The sequence below is a fragment of the Equus caballus genome, chromosome 18 (assembly GCF_041296265.1).
Source record: "Equus caballus isolate H_3958 breed thoroughbred chromosome 18, TB-T2T, whole genome shotgun sequence".
Lineage (NCBI taxonomy): Eukaryota > Metazoa > Chordata > Mammalia > Perissodactyla > Equidae > Equus > Equus caballus.
This window is the reverse complement of record NC_091701.1, coordinates 77,247,120-77,273,432: the sequence shown is the minus strand read 5'-3', so window position 1 is coordinate 77,273,432 and position 26,313 is coordinate 77,247,120. Positions and strand designations below refer to the sequence as shown.

General features: G+C 38.9%; 1 protein-coding gene across 45 annotated transcripts in view; it reads left to right on the top strand.

Moving 5' to 3' along the window:
- C2CD6 (C2 calcium dependent domain containing 6) overlaps positions 1-26,313 on the top strand; it is a 168,369-nt gene that overhangs the window by 104,101 nt on the left and 37,955 nt on the right. For all 45 annotated transcript variants that reach the window (XM_070241576.1, XM_070241556.1, XM_070241574.1 and 42 more), the window contains 2 exons: positions 6,787-6,844; positions 10,406-10,464. In XM_070241576.1, the coding sequence (XP_070097677.1) occupies positions 6,787-6,844; positions 10,406-10,464 (117 nt within the window). The remainder of the gene's footprint in view (positions 1-6,786; positions 6,845-10,405; positions 10,465-26,313) is intronic.

Sequence of the window (26,313 nt, the reverse complement as noted above, 5' to 3'; positions counted from 1 at the left end):
AGGCTCTGAACAAGACCCTCAACAGAACAATCAAAAGCCATATATGGAAAGCCAATAATTTTGGGACTCAAAGGGTTGGAAAATGAAACTGTTTCTCACCATATCAAAGATGTGGACCTTACATCATGGCCTAGAGGTAACGACCAAATCAAGATTGTAATTATTATGCCCTATATTAAAAACACTAAAGGAATAAGGTGGCATCATAGGGAGATAACTTCAGCTGAGCAAAAGGACTCCTAGAAAGATTAAGTGTGTAGACTTAACAGAAGTTTAGTATGCCCAGAGTACTAGTACTTAAATCTAGAGTACTTAAATCGTGTTCTAAACAGAATCGTGGCCGTGGCTTTTGGCTCATATGGGTGAATGGAATTTAATATACATACATACATTGTCTTTGAGAGAGCTTTAATGGCAAACTCAATGCCAGCCTAGACTAAAAGAGACCAAGACTAAGATATAAAAAGACCTCTGGGCTCCCAATTTTCTACAAGCAGATAACAGGCTGAGAAAACAGCTCAGTCACATAAAAGGACATGGTCTCAAATGCACTCTTCAGAAGTAGCTGAGGAGGAGGATGAAAAAAAGGTGGTGGGGGCCCATGCAGAGAATGGAGCCAAGAACCTTGGAAAACAGCTGATTGTGCAGCCACTTCCAGAGTGAAGAACTGGGGTCATATCAGACATATTTCCTACTCCTAGAGCGGAGGGTCAAGCAACATTTTCTCAGAAGGATTTCAGAATTGCTAAGTACCCGTAACTGTTCTATGCGTCCTGTTCTTCCTTTTTTCAAATGGGAACATTTACCATCATTCTTCTATCCTTGCTCCACCAGTGTATGATTAGGAGAAGCAGATAACTTGTTTTGTGGTTCATAGGACTCTAATTCAATGGAGTTGCATCTAGATCTGCCTTTTAAGCCTGATGCTGTGATTGAATGAGGCTTTGGGAGAGCTTGGAGGGTAGTGAGTCTGTTTTGCATTTGAGAAAGATACAAATAATTATGGCCAAGAAGATGGGCTGTGGTTGAATGAATTATTGGCCCCAACACTTTGCCCTTTATTCATGCCCTTTTCTGATTGACTTTTCAGTTTTTCCTACTAGAGGTGGAGTGTACTTCTCTGCCCCTTGACTGAGCTTGTTCAAGTCACACCTCTTTACAGGGATGACCAACAGCGAGAGATGGATCAATCTGGAGGTAAAAAGCTCCTTGCCCCAAATTAGAAGAATTATTAATAGCCATCTCAATTCCAGGACTCCCTGCAGGGTCTCCTGAGGCCATCACTGGGACTACTTTGCAGCTCAACTTCTCCTTCTCTTCAGTCCTGTTTCTTTCCTCTCCCTTCCTCAGATGTTAATCCCAACAGTATTCTCTAATAAATGTCTCACACATACATTTCCATCTCAGGGTTTGCCTTCCAGATGACCTAAACTGTGAAAAGCAACTATAGAATACAAAGGAATAGTAAGTGTTGAGAGAAAACTAAACCTAGAATTCTACACTCATCTAAATGGCCATTCAAAAAAAATCAAGAATAAATGTTAAAATTTAACAAAAAAGTTAATTGAAAAAGTCTATATTCCTTCAAAACTAGTTGAAAGAGAGTAAAAGAAATTTAAAAAACCCATTTAATCTCATAGAAAACAGGAAAGGAGTACAAAACGATCCCAGAAAAAAATTTTAATAGAACAAAATAAAATGGTAGAAATTCAAACGTGAGTTATCACAATAAATCTATGAATGAACTCAACCTTTTGGTTAAAATATTTTCAGATTTCATCGAAAACAGCAGACTTTTAAAACTTAAGGGTATAAACAAGATGAAACTAAAAATAAAAAAGGAACTGGAAACATACTAACCTAAGGAAATCTGGTATATCACTATTAGTAAAGGATTAATATTTGTTTTTAAAACAAAAACAATTACTGGGAGAATAGAGAGTTACTACCTAATTATTTAAAATGAGAGCAATTCACCAAGTAGATATAACAGTTCTGAAACATTACATAATTATTCATATAATTTCCAAAATGTATACAGCTGAAAATAAAAGAATTTCAAAGAGAAATTGATGAACTCACAATTGTAGTGAGATAATTTAATCATTTTCTTTTTAAGATTAGTATTTGTGTAAATTAATAGAGCTACCAGGCGAAAAATGTAATAAGGATGTAAAAATTTGAACATAACAACAGCTTGATATGGTGGACATAACAATGAAGACTGCTTCCAACAATTAGAGAATATAATTAAAGGATATAGATGTTTTACTTTGATGTAATCCCACTTGTCTATTTTTGCTTCTGTTGCCTGTGCTTTTGGTGTCATATCCAAGAAAACACTGTGAAGACCAATGTCAGGAAGATTTTTTCCTTTGTTTTCTTCTAAGAATTTTATGGTTTCATGTCTTACATTTTAGTCTTTAATCCATTTTGAGTTGGTTTTTGTGAATGGTGTGAGATAAAGGTCCAATTTCATTCTTTTACATGTAGATATCCAGTTCTCCCAGTGCCATTTATTAAAGAGATTATCCTTTCCCCATTCTGTATCCTTGGCACCCTTTTCAAAGATCAGTTGGCCATATATGTGCAGGTTTATTTCTGGACTTTCTATTCTGTTCCATTGGTCTATATGTCTGTTTTTATGCCAGTACCATACTGTTTTGATTACTATAGCTAACAATCAACAAATGAAAAGGCAACCTATGGAATGGGAGAAAATATTTACAAACTCTATATCTAATACAGGGTTAATACCCAAAATATATAAGAAACTCCCACAGCTCAATAACAAAATAAGAAATAACTTGATTTAAAAATGGGCAAAGGAACTGAATAGACATTTCTCCAAAGAAGACACACAAATGACTGTCAAAAGGTACTCAACCTCACTAATCATCAGGGAACTACAAATCAAAACCACAATGTGATATCACCTCACACCTCAAACCTGATGGCGTTTATCAAAAATCAAAAGATAAGCATTGGCAAGGATATGGAGAAAAGGGTACACTTGTACACTGTTGGTGGGAATGCAAATTTGTGCAGCCACATTGGAAAACAGTGTGGAGGTTCCTCAAAAAATTAAAAACAGAGCTACCATATAATCCAGCAATCCCATTTCTGGATATATATCCAAAGGAACTGAAACCAGATCTTGAAGACATCTGCATTCCCATGTTCATTGCAGCATTATTCTCAATAACCAAGACATGGAAACAAGCTAAGTGTTCATCAGTCGATGAATGGGTAAAGAAAATATGGTATATAAATACAATGGAATATTATTTGGCCATGAGAAAGAAGGCAGTCTTTCCTTTTACAACAATGTGGATGAACCTGGAGTATATTATGCTAAGTGAAATAAGCCAGGCACAGAGAACAAATACTACATGATACCACTTATACAATGAATCTCAAATTGTCAAACTCATAGAATCAGGAGGTGGAATGGTGGTTGCCAGGGTTTGGGGAGGGGAGAAGAGGGGGGTGTTAGTCAGATGGTACAAAGTTTGGATTATACAAGATGAATAAATCCTGGAGATCTACTGTACAGCATAATACCTGTAGTTAATATTGTGTACTTAAACATTTGCTGAGAGGGTAGGTCTTATGTTAAGTGTTCTTATCACAAAAAAATAATAAATGAGAGGTGGGAAGGTAAATTCATGCAGCTACTATAGAAAACAGTATAGAGTTTCCTCAGAAAATTAAAAATATGACTACTATATGGTCCAGTAATTCTACTTATGGGTACAGGCATACCTCAGAGATAAAGCAGGTTCAGTTCCAGACCACGGCAATAAAGAAAATAATTGCAATAAAGCAAGTCACACCAGATTTTTTGTTTCCTAGTGCATATGAATGTTATTTTTACACTATACTGTAATCTGGTAAGTGTGCAATAGCATTATTTCTAAAAAAAAAAACAGTCTATACCTTAATTTAAAAATACTTTATTGCTACAAAAAATGCTAATCATCATCTGTGCCTTCAGCAAGTTGTAATCTTTTTTCTGGTGGAGGGTCTTGTAAAAAACACAATATCTGTGAAGCATGATAAAGTGAAGCACTATAAAACAAGGTGTGCTTGGATCTCCATGTTCATTGCAGCATTATTTACAGCAGCCAAGACATGGAAACAACCTAAGTGTCTATTGATGGGTGAATGGATAAATAAAATGTGGTATATATCCACAATGGAATATTATTCAGCCATAAAAAAGAAGGAAATCCTGCCATTTGCAACACCATAGATGGATATTGAGGGCATGATGCTAAGTGAAATAAGTCAGACAGAGAAAGAAAAATGCTTTGTGATTTCATTTATGTGTGGAATCTTAAAAAAAAAAACCCTCATATATACAGAGAACTGATTGGTGTTTGCCTGAGGTGGGGTTTGGGGGTGGGAAAAATGGGTGAAGGTGGTTAAAAGGTACAGATTTCCAGTTATAAGATAAACAAGTGTTGGGGATGTAATGTACAGCGTGGTGACTATAGTTAATACTGTATTGATATTTGAAAGTTGCTAAGAGAGTAAATCTTAAAAGTTCTCATCACAAGAAAATTGCAACTGTATGTGATGGATGTTAATTAAACTTATTGTAATCATTCTGCAATATATATATATATATATATATATATATATATGTCAAATCATTATGTTGTATACCTAAAACTGTAAAATTTTATATGTCAATTATATTTCAATAAAAAAATAAAAATATTTTTTAAAATCATGTAGGAAATAAAAACAGTTACCAACCAAAGGTGCAATAATACTGGCTTTTATGTTTACCTACATTATTACCTTTTCCAGAGTTCTGTGTTGCTATGGGTTTGAGTTGCTATCTAGTGTCCTTTCCTTTAGCCTGAAAGAGTCCCTTAGCATTTCTTGTAAAGCAGAAATACTAGTGACAAATTCCCCTAGCTTTTGTTGATCCAGGAATGTCTTAATTCTTCTTCATTTTTGAAGGATAGTTTTGCTTGTTATGGAATTCTTTGTTGACAGTTTTTTCCTTCAGCAACTTAAATACAATCATGCATTGCTTAACAATGCGATACATTCTGAGAAGTGCATTGTTAGGCAATTTCGTTGTTGTCCAAACATAATAGAGTGTACTTACAAAAACTTAGATGGTATAGCCTACTACACATCTAGGCTATATGGTACTTATGGGACCACTGTCGTATAGGTCGTCCATCATTGACCAAAACGTAGTTATGCAGTGCAAGATTGTATGTCATTCCACTGTCTACTGACTTACATGGTTTCTGATGAGAAATTGGCCATTAATTTTATTGAAGAACTTTTGTACATAATGAGTCACTTCTTCCTTGCTGCTTTCAAGTTCTCTCTTTGTCTTTGTCTTTTGGGAGTTTGATTGTAATATGTCTTTGTGTATATCTCTTTGAGTTTATCCTCCTCATCGTTTGTTGAAATTTTTGGATTTGTATATTCATGCCTCTAATTAAATTGGGAAGTATTGGCCATTATTTCTTCAAATACTCTTTCTGACCCTTTCTCTTCTTCTGTGACTCCCATAATGTGTGTGTTGACACCCTTGATGTTTGTCCTCCAGATGCTCTATGCTCTGTTCCTTTTTCTTCATTCTTTTTTCTTTCTGCTCCTCAGACTGGATAATTTCAATGTCCTATCTTCAATTCAGTGATTCTGTGTTCCATCTGCTTCAATATGCTCTTGAACTCCTCAAGTGATTTTTTTTTAATATTAGTCATTGTATTTTCTGATCCAGAATTTCTATTTGGCTCCTTTTTATAATTTCTCTCTTTATTTACATTTTGTTCATACCTCCTTGGTTTCCTTTAATTCTTTGTCCGTGGTTCCTTTTAGCTCTTTGAACATATTTAAGAAAGTTTTTTTGAAATCTTTGTCTGGTAGGTCCAGTGTCTGGGTTTCCTCAGGGGTTTCTATCAATTAAGTTTTTTCCTATGAATGGGCCATATTTCCTCTTTCTTTGTATGCCTTGTAATTTTTGGTTGGAAATTGGGCATTTTAAATATTATACTGTAACTCTGGATATTAGATTCTCCTCCTTCTCCAGGAGTTATTGTTGTTGATTTTTGAGGGCTGCAGTCATCTATTTCTTTAGTGACTTATCCAAACTATTTTTTCAAAGACTGTGTTCCTTGTCATTTGTACTCAGTTGCTGAAGTCTCTCTTCATTTATCTCAGTGGCCGGCTAGTGACCTGACAGATTTCTTAAAACACCAAAATTTAGCTGTCCTTTTCTTCATTAACTAGTCCTCTGGTTGCTCTAAGTTTTGTATTAGATTCTGGAGCTTGCAAAAGTTCATCTGTCAGTCTTTGACAGTTTATATTGTTTCAGTGGAGGGACCAAGTCTTTGAGCACCATTTTCCATGATGTCACTTCTCCCTTCTCTTTTGATATATGCTTCCTTTGATATTAATCTTATTTTTATTTTATCTTTTAAGTTATTACTTTTATTTCCGGGGACTTAGAGAGATTGAGAAGACGTCAGTGATATATAAAGTAATATCATGGGTTTGTTTTTTTAATGCTTTCCTTTTCCTACCTCAGCAAACTTCTAATACAATGTTTCAGCCATGCGTGTTTTCTCACCATCTACAGTTGCACTGGTTAAATTGTAAATGAATTCTTTTCCTTATATAAGATAAAGCCAAATGGTAACACTGGATCTCATTTTATTATTATTTATAGCCATCAATAATGCTAAGCTTAAAAATCATATTGATATTTAATGATTTTTTGTATTCACTTTCTCTGGTCTATTTTTATTTCAGAGTCCACCTGGTTCCTTTAGAACTATGAATGAAAATTTAAATCTCCCTAATTATATAAGTAAGTTATTATTTGTATATATATTCTTGTAATTTTTAAATATTCAGTGAAATTGGAGATGAACTTATATAAAATAATTATCAAGACTTTTCTTCAAAACGTAAATTACACTACGATGTTTTGTGATTACTGGCATGAAAAACCTATGGAATTAGAATATTAGTGGGAAATCAAGAAAAGCAAAATACAGGTGGCCTTAAAATCTTAGAAAATATTTATTTTACATGTATTATAATACAATATTATGGAACTATTTATTATGTTTCTCTGTGTTTACAAACATTTTGGCTACCCTGTAGATCTATCTAGTGAAGAGGTTTTTCTAATACAAGGAGTTGTTCATTAATATCATTATGAATACACATTCAACATATCAGTAAACCCAAAGGTGATAGTCAAAATACTTAACCACCAGTACAGCACGAGCATGGAACCACCAGATCAGACAATACTGTTGGGTCAGAGCTCTGGAGGCCCCCTGCTGTCCCATGTTGGGGTTAAAGGAAACAAGAGATTCCTAATGGAATCAAGGTAGCCAGGGCCATGAATGTAAGGTGGGCATTTGAACCTCTTGAGGCAGCAACCTTTTACAAATTACAGGTGTACCTCATTTTATCTTGCTTCACTTTATTGCACTTCACAGATAATTGCATTTTTTACAAATTGAAGTTTTGTTGCAACCCTGTGTTGAGCAAGTCTATTGGCCTCATTTTTCCAACAGCTTCTGCTCACTTAATTTTTTATTAATGCATGGACACTGTTTATTTAGACATAATGCTGTTGCACACTTAATAAACTACAGTATAGTGCAAACACAACTTTTATATGTTCTGGGAAACCAAAAAATTCATGTGACTCACTTTATTGTGATCCTTGCTTCACTGTGGTGGTCTGGAACTGAACCTGCAATAGCTCCATGATATGCCTGTAGTACGGAAGTGTTTTACTGTTTAACAATTGGGATAGTGATAACTGTATAGTGACTGAATATCCATCCAGAGGAGACCACAGTAATCTAATCAAAATGAAGAGAAAATAGGAACATAGCTAGGACACTTGACAGGGAAGATGCAAGCAAGCACACTTCTTTGCAACATACGGGCATCCCTGGGTTGTGGAGAGTGTTTTCCAATTAAGGACTTATGGGGAAAAGTATCAGATGAGGTGTCATTGAGAAGTATATTTTTAGAACAAAGTCCCTAAAAGGGAAATTTGGTTTGTCTTGAATAGTTGGATGTGGCAAAATGCAAATGATTAGAAGTTAATGCTTTAACCATATATGTTTCTTGTATTTATACATACGCATATGTGTTTACACATCTGTTCTATACAATAATAACAGTTCTAAGATCATATATGGCAGTGCATGAGGCTCTTCTGGAAAATGGGGGGGGGTCACTTTCAGGAACTTATACTTTGTGTCAGGAAAAATTTAAAGTACACCTAAATTATTATTTGTTCTAGAAGAAAAAGTGACCCTTTGGAATAACATTAAGGAGTAATAAGACATCTCGGGAGATTGGGATACTTGGGAACCATAATGTGATTCCTGCGAAACTTTCATTCTAATATCCTGTGAATTCTTCTAACCATAGAAGGACTTTTAAAATAAATCTGATAGAACAGCAAGCAAGCTCCTTATTCTATTATTTCCAACTATTCCTCAAATAGGGGAAATATTCTATCAAGTAATAGAAAATGTTAATGAGGGAATAAACTGGATCTTACACCTGCCTTGCCACTAACTAGCTCTGTGACCTTAGGAAGTCATTTGTCATACAAAAGCTTCAATTTTCCCATTTTAAAAATGAAAGAGTGGAACTAGATACTAAGAATAAATATTTCAATACTTCCTTGGAGTTGCCTTATTTAATCTTCATAACTTTGTGAATACTTCACAAACATTAATTCACTTAATGTTCATACAACCCTTTGAGGTTGACACTATTATAGTTTTACAGATGAGGCAGCTGAGGTCTTGGAAAGGCTGAAGAATTTGAACATTCTGTAAAAAGAGTCTGAAACAACCCAGCAGTCCAGTCTCCAATGAAGAGTGAAGAGCCTTATAGGCAGTGTCAAATCAAATACAAAATTGGAAGGAACCCCTATGGCATATCTTAAAAAAAAAAAAAAGTAAATGCTTAAAGGGGAAAACGGCATATTATCTTATTACTCACTCCTACCTTGCTCTTGGGCAGGTAATTAACTTTTCTGGGTTTTTATTTTTAAAATGAGAGAGAGATGGTTTTAAGACTGTTAGGTTTCCTATTTTTCTAAAAATCTATATTCCTAAATTTATATCTGAACAGAGCCTTTTAAAAAAGCTATTTAAGATTTCTAAATATATATTTTAAATGGTTTGTTATACATTGCATTATATTTTTCAGTTTACTCGTGCAGACCAGTCTTATGTAATTAACCCAATACTTTTATAGATATGTTTTAAAAAATGCAGTACATTAGAGTTTGTTTAGTGGGGCTCGTATAGCATTTTTGTTGAATTCCTTGAATTACCTTTACCTGTAAGCAAACTAGTGGCATGTGCCTCGCCCGGTTGTTTTGAAGCTCCTTTCATAGAAACCCCCTGACTCCTGACATTTATGCACATATATTCCAGCCTAGCACCACGATTCATTGAAGACCATGATTCTTCCACTCCATACTTTATCAATTCTTTTAGTTTATTACATAAGAATCCTCTGTAGGGTCATAATTGAATTCTTCAGGAAATACAGAATTATTCATGAAAGGTACCTAGAACATAGATTGTCTATCCGCACAGCTTTCCAGAGTTGGGTATGTACAGCAAACGTGTGATGGATGATTACCCAACTGACTGCTGGAGGGCAGGCTAACCTGAGGTGCAAGAAGGATGAGCAAAGCAGTCTTTTAACACCCAGTCAAGCACAGCTTTGAATAATGTGCATAATCTTTAACAGCAACAAAAACATTCAGAACCACCAAGAGTGCAAAGATGAGATATTTTTTTTTTAGGTTTTACTTTACTTTTTGAACTGGCATTTTGAGCCAGAAAAGCAGAAGTGCTCAATACAAACATTGACTATAATATGACTAAAAGACAATCCTTTATGCACATAAAAGTACAGAGCATGATGACATTTAATTTTAATCACTTCATATATGCATTTTAACGATACAACTGAAAATAGTAATTGGATTTATTAGGTGACAGACCCAAGGGTGCCGTGTGTCAGGAGCAGAGCAAAGGAAGTAGTAGTCATGGGAACAATGACAACAAAATTTGCATTCATTTGGTGCTCAGGGTGTTGCAGACACAGATCACACCACAACCCTAGGAGGGAGGATCTTTCGTCCTTTGACAGGTGAGGAGACAGACAAAGGGAGGCGAGACACTTTGTGTGAAGTTAGCTGAGTGGTTACTTGCAGAGGCTGTTTGAGTCCAAGCAGTCTGGCTCCAGAGCCTGTGCTCTTAGCTGCTAGGCTCCACGATCGCTAGTTAGAGACATGTCTATAGAACATGCATGTCAGTGCCACAAGTGCCAACTTATTTATAAAATCATTTTTCACGTTCATTTTTAGATGCGTTCATGAAAGATACGGACTATGGATGGAAAAATTCAAATAGAAAAGGAAAATCAGTAAGTAAATTGATATATCCTTTAAAAACTATTGTTAAGGGGCTGGCCCAGTGGCATAGTAGTTAAGTCCATGCACTCCACTTTCATGGCCCAGGGTTCACAGGTTCGGATCCCAGGTGTAGACCTACACACTGTTCATCAAGCCATGCTGCAATAGTGTCCCACATACAAAATAAAGGAAGATTGGCACAGATGCAAGCTCAGGGACGATATTCCTCAAGCAAAAAGAGGAAGATTGGCAACAGATGTTAGCTCAGGGCCGATCTTCCTCACCAAAAGTAAAACCATTGTTAACATTTTACATTGTTTTGAATTAATATTTACTGAGTATTCTGTCATCAGGAAAGCATATACTTTATTACTATGAATTTATAAATTTATTATAAATCAATTTTATTATATATTTTTCACCGTTTAAAAAAATTTATAAATTATTATAAAGCAATATAAATATAACATTAACTTTAGCAGGCTATACAATTTAATTCTTTACTTCCACCTCCCTCACAATAGATATTGCTTAATAGGCAACTCACGATAACACCGAGAAATCATAGACTGTGTCTGTCCACCTCTTGTGATACGAACAATTTTAAGTAAGCCATTCTCTTCATCCCAATTGTCCATTAATGCTTGAAATTAGCTATATTGGATTCCTTTCTTTTCACCTTCAAAATTTTTAATTGTTCAAGATTCAATTGTCTGAATGCCATGCTAGGCTAACAGCAGTATTTCAGAAACGGAACAGGGTTGTGTGGCTTGGGATGAAGATTGGGCAAGAAAGAAATACTGAGACGAAAGGTGAGAAAAAGGAAACTTTGGTCTGCTCAGTAGATAAGAGCCACGCGCACACGGGGAGAAGAGTCTAAGGCCTGAAGGAAGTGTTGGTGCTTTTCCTTGTCATTTTAGTGACTAACGGACTCCTTCATCCAAGACATCGGAACCCCGTGCTCATATTCTTTTTGTAGAGAGTAGAATTTTGTATAACCACGTCTTGGACTCATGCAATTTCCGCACTTTAATAACAGATCTCAATTGTCCAGGACGTTACTGATTCTAACATTCAGTCCAGTTGTCGCAATAAGCATTAAAATGTCCTGGAAATTTTGATGTTTTGGTATTCAAACTACTTCTTCCAGACCGAATCATGAATCTAAAAATAGCACAAAAATCCCATCTGATTACTGGCCTGAACTTTTATTTAGAAAAAAAATAGTGTAATATCTACGAGGCCTTATGTTGTTATAGAAGGAGTACAAGATTTTGAATTGGAAGACTTGGATTCTGGCACCAGTCTCTTCACTATTACCTGGAGGTTAAATGGGGATTAATTTATGCAACATTTATTGAATATCTGCTATATATAGTAGGCACCATGCTAATAGTTAATGCACCATATTAAGCTTTTTATGTGCATTATTTTATTTAATCCTTACAACAAAGTAGGCATTGTTATTGTTTACATTCTGCAGATGAGGAAACTGAGGCTCAGTGAGGTTGGATAAATTATACAAGGTCACACAGTTAGTAAGGGAGTTGGGATTTGACCCTAGAGCACATATGATCAATCAACTTCTCCTGCCTCCCAACCTTATATGAGTAAATGCAGCTGACAGAGGAGTAAACAGGGAATTATAATACAGCCATACCAGAGGAATGCACAGGGTGCCTTGGAAGCATCCTGTGAAGATTGCACTTACCAGATGTGGGTAATAAAAGGCCTTTAGCCAAAAGGGGTGATTCAATGAGATAATATATGTAAAATATTTTCCTGTGCCTTGCATAGAATTTGTATTGTGTTGGTTGAATTGAACTGAATTGTCATAGCAGTGGCATTCCCAGGACCATGCAAGCAATTCATATTGTGATAGGATCAATGAGCTAGAGAAATGGAGATTTTATGTCTACTCCAACTCAAAACATCTTGACAAAGATAAATTTTATCAAAAATATGCAGCCCAAGGGTCTCCAAGGGACTCACTTAGAGACTTCTAAGCAAAGTACAAGCCGTCTCCTAAATGCTGGTGTACAAAGGTCTTTGATCATAGTTGTCCATCTGCTCTACCAGAATGTACGCATCTTGAGAGCTGGGAGTGTGTATCTTGTATTCCTCACATCTGGAACAGTGTCTGGAACATAGGCGCTCGACAAATACTTTTTGAATGAGTACTTACTATGTACCAGGCACTGGGGATACACAGCTCTTGACTTCAAAGGCAGGTAGAGGAGTAAACTATTATATTACAGTAACATAATTGTTCTAGAGGAGATAAATTTACAAAGTAGAGTAGGCATGGATGAAGTAGCACTGACAGTTAAAGATGATCTGACAGCTGGCTTGAGATTGGGCTTGACTCCATATTAACTTAGGTAATTTGGCACATTACTACCAGAACAATATCCCATCTTTTATAACTGATTACGTGATCATAGCCTTTACTAGATTGGGGCAAGGTATTTATCGCACTCCTCTTTCTCTGTCTGGCACGTGGCACAGTGGTGCAAAGTAGTCTCCTGAAAGATGTTGTATTTTGTCTATTTGCCATGTGGGTTTTGGCATTGCTATTACCACTAATAGTTTTTGTCTACCAAGTGCTCTGCAACTTCCCCCTAAAGGTGTTGTGTGGTAGTGTTAGGCAGATGCTCATAAGTATATTCTAAATATATTTCCCTACTCCCAGGTATACTATACTCCTCACCCCCTCAAAGATCACCTGCAGCCAAGGCCAAAGGCCCCCTGTGGATGTAAGGAACTGCATGCCATGACCCCCAATGATCTAGATTGGGGGCGATCAAAGCCAAAGTGGGGAGGGAGTATTCAATTCAGCTAAAACCCTGCAAATATTGGGTATCTTTTTTGTTAGAAATACATGCACACACACAGAATTTTATATAATTATATACAAAAGTTCACCGCTTTAAAATATATGCAGGAGGAGAAAAGAAAAGCCAGTGGAGGATAAAGGAAAAAGAGATTTATCATGGCATTAGGGTGAGGCAAAGTGGCTAATGAAAGAGGAGAAAGGACAGCCTTCATATATACCAACAGAGGAGGAATCAAGATGAGAACTCCCTCTAATTCCCAATTTATCTTTACAAATCATTAATCTGGTACTGCTGCTGTTAACGTACAAAATTCTTACTATAAGAGCATGAAGCAATTAAATAGCAGTGCTAAAGGAACCTACAAATCTTCAGAAGTTTTATGTTAAAATGAATAGACCTCAGTTCTGCCATGATGGAGTAGCCCCATTTCTCCCAGGTCCTCCCACTTACAACTAAAAAAATGTACATATAACACAAGAAAGCATAGGAAGTCTCTGAAACATGGAAAGAAGAAGGTAGGCTGCCTGGGGATCTCAGGACTTGAGGAAAACATGGAGGTGAGTTCTCTAAATTTCCTTCTCGGCTCCCGTATATTTTGAACGGGATGTTGCAGGAGGCTCCAACCAGAAGCTGCCACCAAGCACAGACTAAAAAGCTGCAAAGAAAGCCTGTTTCCAAGGGACCCAGAAAGGGGTGGGCTAACAGCAGAAAATTGTGTTGACGATACATGCCCTGCTCTAGCCAAACACCAATGAAAGAACCACACTCTTTCTCTCCCCACACATGGTATCAGTAGGTGCAAGCAGGACGTTTACCTTCTATTTCACACCCTCACTCCCATCCCTGGGAAGCAGGTGGTGCACTCTGATTGCCCCATTAGGTGTTAGTGACACCAAGCAGGCAGCCGATCTTCCATCTTCAGTCTGCAGAACAAAGCAATGCTCTGATTCCTCTGCTAGGATAGTGTCAGTGGGGCTAAGCTGAGAGGTGATCTTTCATCCCCTGCCTAGTAAAAGCAAGCAGCACTCTGGTTCTCACACCAGAGTAGTGTCACTTGGGTCCAGTAGCCAGCCGAGCCCCTATCTGCACTTAGTAGCAACAAGATTTAATGAGGCTGTGCAGTGTGGTCTTTGTCACCACTAGACTTCCTCGTCCCTCTGTGTCAGCAAGATCCAGTGGAAATCTGAGCCTCCACCTCCACCTGGCATCAGTGAGGCAAAGCTAGGTGGTGGGATGCAGGCTACATGGCACTCTGCTTCCCCCTCTTCATTCTCTTGTGTCAGGGGGCCTAATGGAGAGATGATGTTTCACCCACACTTGGAGGCAAGAGGTTGTGCAAGTGGCTGCCCCACTTTCATTACAAAGGTGTCAGCAGGACCAGGGGTGGAGCTCAATGTCCATCCCACCTGTCTGCAACAAGACAATATGAGTCATTGCCCTACTTTTGCTGGAGTGGTCAGGGAAGCCTAGTGAGAAGCTGAACATGCACACCCACCTGGCTGGCCCCCCTGCTACATCTCAACATGGTGACTGCCTGCTAAAAAAATATATATATTTTAAAGGATTGGAGTCTCATAATATAAGATCCAAAGTGTCCAGGATATGATTGAAAATCACAAGAACCAGGAGAACCACATCATCATTGAGAAAAGATAATCAACAATGCCAACACCGGGCCGGCCCTGTGGCGGAGTGGTTAAGTTTGCATGCTCTACTTCAGTGGCCCAGGGTTTCGCTGGTTTGGATCCTGGGGATGGACATGGCACTGCTCATCCAGCCACATTGAGGTGGCGTCCCACATGCCACAACTAGAAGGACCCACAACTAAAAATACACAACTATGTGCTGGGGGGGATTTGGGGAGGAAAAAGAAAGGAGGGGGAAAAAAAGGAAGATTGGCAACAGTTGTTAGCTCAGATGCCAATCTTTAAAAACAAAAATGAAACAAAAAACAATGCCAACATCAAGATGAAACAAATGTTGAAATGATCTGAGAAGGATTTTAAGCAATCACTGTAAAAATGCTTCATCAAGAATTCATAAATTCTCTTGAAACAAATGAAAAAAATAAAAATTATCAGAAGAGAAATAGGAGTTATAAAAAAGACTAAATGGGAGTTATAGAACGAAAAAGAAAGTAACCAAAATAAAAACCTCACTGATTGGGCTCAGTAGTGGAGTGGAAATGACAGAGGAAAGAAGCAGTGAACTTGAGGAAATAGCAGTAGAATTTACCCAACCTGGAACAACAGAAATAAAATAGAATGAAAAAAAAAATGAACAGTTTCAGGGACCTGTGGAACAATAACAAAAGAGTTAATATTCATATTATTATAGTCTCAGAAGGAGAGGAGAGGGAGAGAAGGAGAGGGAGAATGAGAAGGAGAAGGAGGAGAAGACAAGGAGAAGAAGAAGAAAGAGAGAAAAAATATTTGAAGAAATAATGGCTGAAAAGTTTCCAAATTTGGTGGAAAACATAAGCCTATAGATTCAGGAAAAAGAAGATAAACCCAAAGAAATCTACACCAAGTCACATCATCATTACACTTCTGAAAACTGGAAAAAATATCTTAAAAGCAGCCAGAGAGAAACCGTGCATTACCTGTAGGGGAATACCTATTTGAGTGACAGTGATTTTATCATCTAAAATCATGGAAGCCAGAGGATGTGGCACAACATTTTCCAAATACTGGAAGAAAATAACTGTGCCTAGCAAAAGTATCCTTCAGGAGTGAAGAAGAAATGAAGATATTCTCAGACAAAGGAAAACTAAGAGAATTTGTTGGTAGCAAATACCATTAAGGAATGGCTAAAGGAAGGCTTCTAAAAAGAAGGAAAATGATAGCAGAAGAAGGCTCGAAACTACAGAAAGAAAAGAACATCAGAGTGGGTAAATATTATAGACTATCCTTCTTCCCATAAGTTTTTAAATAATATGTGAAAGTTGAAGCAGAGATTATAACACCATCTGCTGTGATGCACAATGTAAGTAGAGGAAATACTTAAGACAATTACATTTAAAAAATACAAGGGTGATGAGGCCTAACTGGAAGTAAGATTTCTGAACTTCACTTGAAGAGGTAAAATATCAATACCAGTAGATTGTGATAAGTTATGTACAGATGGCCCCTGACTTACAATGGTTCAACTTAGAAATTTTTTACTTTATGATGGTGTGAAAGTGATACATATTCAGTAGAAATTGTACTTTAAATTTTGACTTTTTCCTGAGCTGGTGATATGCAGTACAATATACTCTGTTGTGATGCTAGGCAGCAGTAGTGAGCCACTGCTCCTAGTCAGCCATGCAATCATGAGGGCAAACAACCAGTACACTTACAATCATTCTGTCCCCATAAAACCATTCTGTTTTTCACTTTCAGTACAGTATTTGATAAATTACATGAGCTATTCAACACTTTATTTTAAAATAAGCTTGTGTTAGATGATTTTGCCCAACTGTAGGTCAATGTAAGAGTTCTGAGCATGTTTAAGGTAGGCTCGGCCAACTATAATGATCAATGGGCTAGGTGTATTAACTGCAGTTTCACCTTAGGATATTTCCAAATTTCAATGGGTTTATTGGGACATAACCTCATTGTAAGTTGAGGAAGATCTGTAAATGTAATACCTAGCACAATCACTAAGAAAACTGTAAAAAGCAGTGTACTCAAAAACTGTAAATAAATCAATGTGGAATCCTAAAAAATATTCAGAAAACCTGCAGGAAAGTAAGAAAAGAGAAACAAAGGGATTAAAAGTAGAGGAAACTAACAGAAAACAAATACGAAATGGCAGACTTAAACCCCAACATGTCAATAATTCCCTTAAATGTAAATAGTCTAAATACACCATTTAAAAGAATTGGCAGTGTGAATAAAAAACATGATCCAACAATGTGCTGTCTACAAGAAACTAACTTCAAATACAATGATGTGGGTAAGTTAAAAGCAAAAGAATGGGAGAACATATGTGATGCAAAATTTAATCATGAAATGCAGCAATGGTTGTTTTACTATCAGGCAAACTAGATAGATTTCAGTACAAAGAAAATTACTAGAGACAGAGAGAGATGTTATATAATAATAAAAGTATCAATCCCTGAGGAAGATATAATAATCCTAAAGTAACAAAGTCTGAAAATATATGAGGCAAAATCTGACAGAGCTGAAATAGGAAATAAAATCCACAATTATACTTGGGGATGTCAACACCCACTCTCAGTAATTTGTAGAGCTACCCTACAGAAAATCAGCAAGAATATAGAAGACCTGAACCACATAATCAACCAACAGGATCTAATTAACACTCTACCCAACAACAGCAGCATACGTGTTGTATTTAGGTGCCCATGGAACATTCTCCAAGATAGACCACATCCTGGACCATAAAACCAAGTTGAGCACATTTAAATTAATTAAAACCATATGAAGTTGTGCTCTCTGACCATAATGGAATATAGTGGGTTCAAGGGATTTGGGGGCTAATCAAGGAAAAAGATATGACCATGAGGTGGCAGTAGCACACACATGCTTTATTTGAGGGACACTGATACCTTTGCATGTGGGAGAAGTCCATCATAGTATGAGATCATCCAGAGGCTACAGCATGGAGGCCACCACTTAGAAGGGGAGGAGAGCAAGGAAATTTCTGGGGGAGTAGGATGTTGGAAAGGGGATTATGTGCCTAGGTGATTTCACTCAGCAGCCTGGGTCAGAGAACTCTGAAGGGCACAAGAGTCTTGGGGCTTTGATGTCCTGGGTTTACCTTATCTGTGGCTAGCATGTGCTGGGCACAGTTTCATAGGGTGTGCAAAGCAGGCAGGCTCTAAATAGCTAAAAATCTGCTTATTTGGGCTATATCTAGAACAATTGGATGTGTACAAATTTTAGTTTGGTGCTAGCAGGCTGTTGAGCTAATGGTCTCAGCCTGCTGTGAAGAAGTAAACAACCTGGCTGGGGGGTAATATACAGAGGTCTTCTTTGTCTTGTCTACATAACACACACTCAAACTAGAAATCAATAACAGAAAGACAACAGGAAAATCTCCAAACACTTGGAAATTAAACAACACACTTCTGAATAATCCTTGGGTCAAAGAGGAAGTCTCAAATGGAATTAAAAAAATACATAGAATTGAATAAAAATGAAAATGCAACATATCAAAATTGATGAGACAGTTAAAACAGCACTGAGAGAAATGTAGCACTAAATGCACACATTGGAAGAGGAAATCTTTCAAATCAGTAATCTAAGCTCTACTTCAAGAGCCTAGAAAATACAAGAACAAAGTAAACTAAAAGGAAGGAAGAAGGGAGGAAATAGTAAACAGCAGAAATCAATGAAATTGAAAACTAGAAAAATAATAGAGAAAATCAGTGAAACAAAGAAAGCTGGTTCTTCCAAATAATCAATAAAATGTATAAAGCTCTAACAAGATTAACAAAGATAAAAAAAGAAAAGATGAAAATTGCTAGCATCAGGAATGAAACAGAATATATCACTGCAGATATTGCAGTCATTAAAAAGATAATAAGGAATTACTACAAAAAAAACTTTATGCTCATAAATTTGACAACTTAGAAGAAATGGACCAAGTCCTGGAAAACAACAAACTATCTAAATCAAGATGAATTAAACAACCCAAATAATCCCATAGCCATTAAAGAACTTTAGTTGGTAATTTAAAAGCTCCTGGAAAAGAAGTGTCCAGGCCTAGATTGTTTCACTGGAGAATTTTACCAAACATACAAAACAGAATTGTCACTAATTTTACACAATCCATTCCAAAATATAGAAGAGGAAGGAACACATCCCAATTCATTTTATGGGACTGGTACTCTGACACCAAAACCAGATGAAGATATTACAAAAAAAAGGAAACTACAGACCAATATCTCTCATGAATTTAGATGCATAAATCCTCATCAAAATATTAGCACACCAAAACAGCAATGTGTAAAAAGAATTATATACCATGGCAAATGGTATTTATTCTAGATATGCAGGGGTGAAAATCAGTCCCATGTAATCTACCATATCAACAGACTAAAGGAGAAAAATCATATGATCATATCAATTGACACAAAAAGATTTTTTACAAAATTCAACACCCAATCATGATATAAAAACCCTCAACAAACTAGGAATAGAGGGTAATTTCTTCAACTTGATAAAGAACATCTACACAAACCTCCAGCTTACATTATACTTAATGGTGAAAGACTAAATGCTTTCCTTCCAAGGCCAGAAACAAGGCAAGGATTTATGCTCTTATTATTCTTTTTCAATATACTGCTGAAAGTTTTAGCCATTGTAATAGAGCAAGAAAAGGGAATAAAACTGACACGGATTAGAAAGGAAGAAATAAAACTGTCTCTATTTTCGGGGACGTCAGCAACATGGCAGCGTGAGCTCACCCAGGACTCTCTCCCCTCCAAATTACAACTAAAAAGAGCAACTGCTTTCCAACCAAAAAAAAAATTCCTAATAACAGAAATCGTCATAGACCCACAGCAGCCAAACGATGGAAGGTGGAGAGGCTGGAGCCACCCTTGGAGGAGCTGGAACAGGGTAGGAGAGAACTTTTCTCCCACCCTTAGAGACTGTGATCGCTGCTGCGGGTGTGGGAAGGAGCTGGGGAGGGGCCGCACGTCTGGGGATCATCCAAGACTCCCACTGCCCAAGAAGCAGAAACCCTCTAACAGGGGAAATCTTTCGCATAGGAGAACCCCAGCAAGCCAGGGCCCGGGAGACCAGAAAGCGAGAGCTGATCCAATCCAGGTCAGCGTGCAACAGAAAGTGCTCCTCCTCCCTCAACCCATGCTGGGTGCCACCATTGCGGCAGAAGGCGGACGGCTCAGAACATGTGGCTCTCGACCCCCATCTAGTGCCGACAGGCTGTAACTGCAGCCAAATAATAGCATCATGTGCAAAAATCGCTCCTCTACCATCCAGCAATTTATAAAAGCTCCACTCCAAAAGGAAAACAATAAAAATACAGAAGTAGGTCCTGAGGGCTTGGAAATAGGTAAACTAAGTGAAGATGAGTTCAAAATAGCTGTCATCAAAATATTCAATGAGGTAAAGGGAAATATAGAGAAACAAGTCAACGAGTTCCGGAGTTACTTCACAAAAGAGATTCAAATTATAAAGAAGAATCAATTAGAAATACTACAGATGAAAAATACAATGGATCAGATAAAATAGAATACAGATTCCCTGAATGCCCTTGTAGACACCATAGAGGAGAAAATTAGCATAACTGAAGATAGACAGGCTGAAGGCTCCAGACAGAGGAAGAAAGAGAACTAAGAATTTAAAAAACTGAAGAAAATCTCAGAGAAATAGCTGACTCAATGAGAAAATGCAACTTAAGAATCATCGGAATTCCTGAGGGCGTGGAAGAGGAAAATGGAGCAGAAAGTGTGCTCAGCGAAATAATAGAAGAGAACTTCCCAAATCTAGGGATTGAGACAGAAATGTGTGTGGAGGAAGCTTTTAGACTCCTAGATTTGTCAATGTAAAAAGACCTACTGCAAGGCACATAGTAGTAAAAATGGCAAAAATGAAGGACAAAGAAAGAATACTCAGGGCAGCAAGGCAGAAGAAAATAACCTACAAAGGAACCCCCATCAGACTTTCAGCGGATTTCTCTACAGAAACCTTACAAGCTAGGAGAGATTACAGTGGCATATTCAAAACTTTAAAGGATAAAAATCTTCAGCCAAGAAGACTCTATCCAGCAAAAATACCCTTCAGATATGAGGGAGAAATTAAATCTTTTCCAGACAAACAAAAGCTAAGGGACTTCGTAGTCACATGACCTCCACTACAAGAAATCCTCAAGAAGTCTCTCATACCTGAAAAAAGAAAAAAGGGAATAAGGGGTCACAAAACACAGAGTAGGGAGACAAATAGATAGAATCTGAATAGGATAGCAAATATTCAACTATAGCATTAGGATAAAGGGAAAGAAATCTCCAAAGCAAAGACAATCTTATCACTCTAACCACAAACTCACAACACAAGTTGGAATAAGACATGAAAATAATAATTTAGGAGGGGAAGAGGAAAGGGACTCAAACAGTCTAGGCTAAGAAAGTAAGAGACCACCAGAAAATGGACTATGTTATACACGAGATTCTGCATACAAACTTGAGAGTAGCCACTAAACTAAAAAACAGAACAGAGACACAAAACATAAATAAGGAAAAATCTAAGAAACCCAGCATAAGAAACTGCAGAAGTCAATGGGTAGGCTAAAACACACAGGACGAGAAACAAAGGAAACACAGGAAAACTGGAAAACGAGCAACAGAATGACAGCATTAAGCCCTCATGCATCAATACTCACCCTTAATGTAAACGGATCGAACTCTCCAATAAAAAGACACAAAGTGGCAAAATGAATTAAAGAACAAGATCCAACAATTTGTTTCCTCCAGGAAACACACCTCACCTCCAAGGACAAACACAGGCTCAGAGTGAAGGGGTGGCAGACAATTCTCCAAGCAAATAGCAAACAAAAGAAAGCAGGTGTCACAATACTTATATCAGACAAAACAGACTTCAAGATACGGCAGGTAAAGAGAGACATAGAGGGCCAATATATAATGATCAAAGGGACACTTCATCAAGAAGAAATAACGCTTATAAATGTCTATGCACCCAACACAGGAGCACCAAAGTTCATAAAGCAACTATTAACAAACCTAAAAGAAGATATGAAAAATAACACAATAATAGTAGGGGAGCTCAACACCCCACTCACATCCATGGACAGATCATCCAGACAGAAAATCAACAAAGAAACAGTGAAGCTAAATGAAAAGCTAAAACAGTTGGACTTAATAGACATATATAGAATACTTCATCCAAAAACAGCAGAATATACATTCTTCTCAAGTGCGCACGGAACCTTCTCAAGGATAGACCATATGTTGGGAAACAAGGCAAGCCTCTACAAATTTAAAAAAATTGAAATAACAGGAGAGAGGATCCAAGATGGCGCCGTGAGTAGTCCTCTTTGTCTCTCCCCCTTCGAGTCTACAATTATTTGGACACTCATCGCTTAACAAAGGATATCCAGATAGCATCTCTGGATGTCTGAGAGACCCACACGACTATACATTGGAAGGCAGACAGACTTCCCTCTGGGAGGTTGTAGAGATAGGTGAAAACTCTCCGACCCCGACCGCACAGCCTAGTACCTGCAAGCGGCTTTCTTCTAACGGACGCCCCCAGAGGATCAACGCACACCTAGGGCAGGAGCGAGCACACAACAGAGGAGCGACGGTGGAAACAGGTGACCAGAACCCTACCTAAACCCCCCGCAATTGCTCCTAAACGCAAGGGGAAACTCTGGAGTTGCACACCTGAGCCCTTGGGGAGAGTCTCTCCCCACCATTGGCGGGGAGATCCTGCCTGGTGTTCACGGCGCCTGGAGGGTCCCAGAGAGAATCACTGAGGGTACGGAGGCCCCCCGGCTGCCACTGCCTGCACGGTGGGGAAAGGGTTTGCCGGAGATCTCGGAGAGGACTGGGGCTGGGTGAAGCTGCAGAGGCCGGATCCGTGCCCCAGAGGGGAAGCTCCAGAGTTCCGCCCGGGCAGCAGACAAAACTCTCTGTCTGCCATTAGTGGAGGGGCCACGCCCAGCATCCACAGCTCCAGGAGAGTCGCGGAGAGAGTCCCGGAGGGAGAGGTGACCCCCAGCTGCCGTTGCCTGCCCCGTGGGGCTAGGGATTGCTGGAGATCTCGGAGAGGACTGGGGCTGGGTGAAGCTCCAGAGGCCGGCTCCACACCCCGGAGGGGATGCTCCAGAGTTCCGCCCGGGCAGCAGACAAAACTCTCTGTCTGCCATTAGCGGAGGGGCCACGCCCAGCATTCACAACTCCGGGAAAGTCCCGGAGAGAACCCCGGAGGGCGAGGCGACCCCCAGCTGCCCTTGCCCGCCCCATGGGGCTAGGGATTGCCGGAGAGCTCAGAGAGGACTGGGGCTGGGTGAAGCTGCAGAGGCCGGCTCCGCGCCCTGGAGGGGAAGCTCCAGAGTTCTGCCCGGGCAGGAGACAAGACTCTTTGTCTGCCATTAGCGGAGGGGCTACCCCCAGCATTCACAACTCTGGGAAAGTCCCGGAGAGAGTCCCAGAGGGTGAGGTGACCCCTGGCTGCCGTTGCCCGCCCCGTGGGGTAAGGGATTGCCAGAGATCTCGGAGAGGACTGGGGCTGGTGGGAGCTCCAGAGGCCGGCCCTGCAGCCCGGAGGGGAAGCTCCAGAGTTCTGCCCGGGCAGCAGACAAAACTGTCTGCTATTAGCGGAGGGGCCACACCCAGCATCCACAACACCAGTAGGGTCCCGGAGAGGAGACTATCAGGCAGGGCAGCAGCTGACCAGCTACCACTGAAATCGGGATCTCCGGCTATCCTCCAGACAGGGCAAAGGGCTCCCCGAGTTCCTGGGGAACAGGACTGGGGCTGGGTGGAGTTCCAGTGACCCAGCTCCATAGCCTAGGGGGAAATCCTACAGGCTCACAGCAGCCTCAGGGAAAGCCTCTGCACAGCACTAGTAGAGAGCACCCAACCAGCAGCCACAAGGCTGGAAGACCCCGGGACAAAAGTAGCATAGGTAGGTGAGCTAACCACAGACTGTAGAAGATGCCAATAGCTCTGCTGCAACCCATAGTGGACAAGTGAGATTTTGTGAGTGCCGACAGTGACGGAGCAGCAAATATAAGTGATCCTACCCCTGGCCGCTGGAAAAGCCCATAACACCGTTGCAGACCCCAAGGAGGGAGCACGTCTAGGTGGGCTGCAACAGTAGGCACCAGCAGCCTGAAGCCCCCCTGTGACGGCCCCCACGGCAGAAGAGGGAATCCAAAGGACCACTGTGACTACAAGGAGGGGCCCAGGCCTGGTTAGCAACTGCGGATAGAGTTCCTGGTTGGTGCAGTATAAACAGCTGCTCCCCCACCACAGCAGCAGAAACAAGTGGAAGGAGCAACTAAACTCTATCTCTATGTGGAGGCACAAATCAACAACATCAAGCAATATGAAAAAATACATTAAGTCTCCAGAACACAAGGAAAATAACAAATACACAGAAAACAATCCCAAAGAAAATGAGATATGTAACCTAAATGATGATGACTTCAAAACAACCATCATTAAAATACTCAATGAATTAAGAGAGAATTCAGATAGACAACTCAACGAGTTCAGGAGCTATGTCACAAAAGAGTTTGATACAATAAAGAAGAACCAAACAGAAATACTGGAAATGAAGAACACAATAGAGGAGATTAAGAAAAATCTACATGCACTGAACAGTAGGGCCGATAATATGGAGGAAAGAATTAGCAATTTGGAAGATGACAATATAGAAATGCTGCAGGCAGAGGAGGAGAGAGAAGTAAGACTAAAAAGAAATGAAGAAACTCACCGAGAATTATCAGACACAATTAGGAGATGCAACATAAGGATTATAGGTATACCAGAGGGAGAAGAGAAGGAGAAAGAGGCAGAAAGCCTATTCAAAGAAATAATGGCTGAGAACTTCCCAAATCTGGTGAGAGAGATGGATCTTCAGGTGACAGAAGCCAATAGATCTCCAAACTTTATCAATGCAAGAAGACCAACCTCATGGCATATAGTAGTGAAGCTAGCAAAAGTCAACGACAAGGAGAAAATACTAAGGACAGCCAGGCAAAAGAAACTAACCTACAAAGGAACCCCCACCAGGCTATCAGCAGATTTCTCAGCAGAAACTTTACAGGCTAGAAGAGAGTGGAATGATATATTCAAAAATCTGAAGGACCAAAACCTACAGCCGAGAATTCTCTACCCAGCGAAAATATCCTTCAAATATGATGGAGAAATAAAAACTTTCCCAGATAAACAAAAGTTAAGGGAGTTCATTGCCACAAAACCTCCTCTTCAGGAAATCCTCAGGAAAACACTCATTCCTGAAAAATCAAAAAAAGGAAAGGGGCTACAAAACCAAGAGCAGAGGAGATAAGTAGAAGGACAACAACAAAGAGTAGCAGCTCTTCATCAGAACAGATTAAACCATGGGACGAGAAACAAAGGAAATGGAAGAAAACCGGAAAACAAGACATAAAATGGTAGTGGTAGGCCCCCACGTCTCAATAATCACTCTAAATGTAAATGGATTGAACTCCCCAATCAAAAGACACAGAGTGGCAGGTTGGATCAAAAAACAAGACCCAACAACATGCTGCCTCCAGGAAACACACCTCAGCCCCAAAGACAAACACAGACTCAGAGTGAAGGGATGGAGAACAATACTCCAAGCTAATAATGAACAAAAGAAAGCAGGTGTCGCTATACTAATATCAGACAAGGTAGACTTCAAAGCAAAACAGATAAAGAAAGACAAAGAGGGACAGTATATAATGATAAAAGGGACTCTCCACCAAGAAGACATAACACTTATAAATATATATGCACCCAACACAGGAGCACCAAAATTTGTAAAGCAACTCTTAATAGAACTAAAAGAAGACATCAACAACAATACAATAATAGTAGGGGACCTCAACACACCATTAACACCAATGGACAGAACATCCAGACAGAAAATCAACAAGGAAATAATAGAATTAAATGAAAATTTAGACCAGATGGACTTAATAGATAGATATAGAACACTTCATCCAAAAACAGCAGGTTACACATTCTTCTCAAGTGCACATGAAACATTCTCAAGATTTGACCGTATTTTGGGAAACAAAGCAAACATCAATAAATACAAGAGAGTTGAAATAATATCAAGCATCTTTTCTGATCATAACGCTATGAAACTAGAAATCAACTACAAGAAAAAAGCAGAGAAGGGTGCAAAAATGTGGAGACTAAACAACACGCTTCTGAACAAACAATGGATCATTGAAGAAATTAAAGAAGAAATCAAATATTATCTGGAGACAAATGAAAATGAGAACACGACATACCAAATGATTTGGGATGCAGCAAAAGCAGTCCTAAGAGGGAAATTCATCGCAATACAG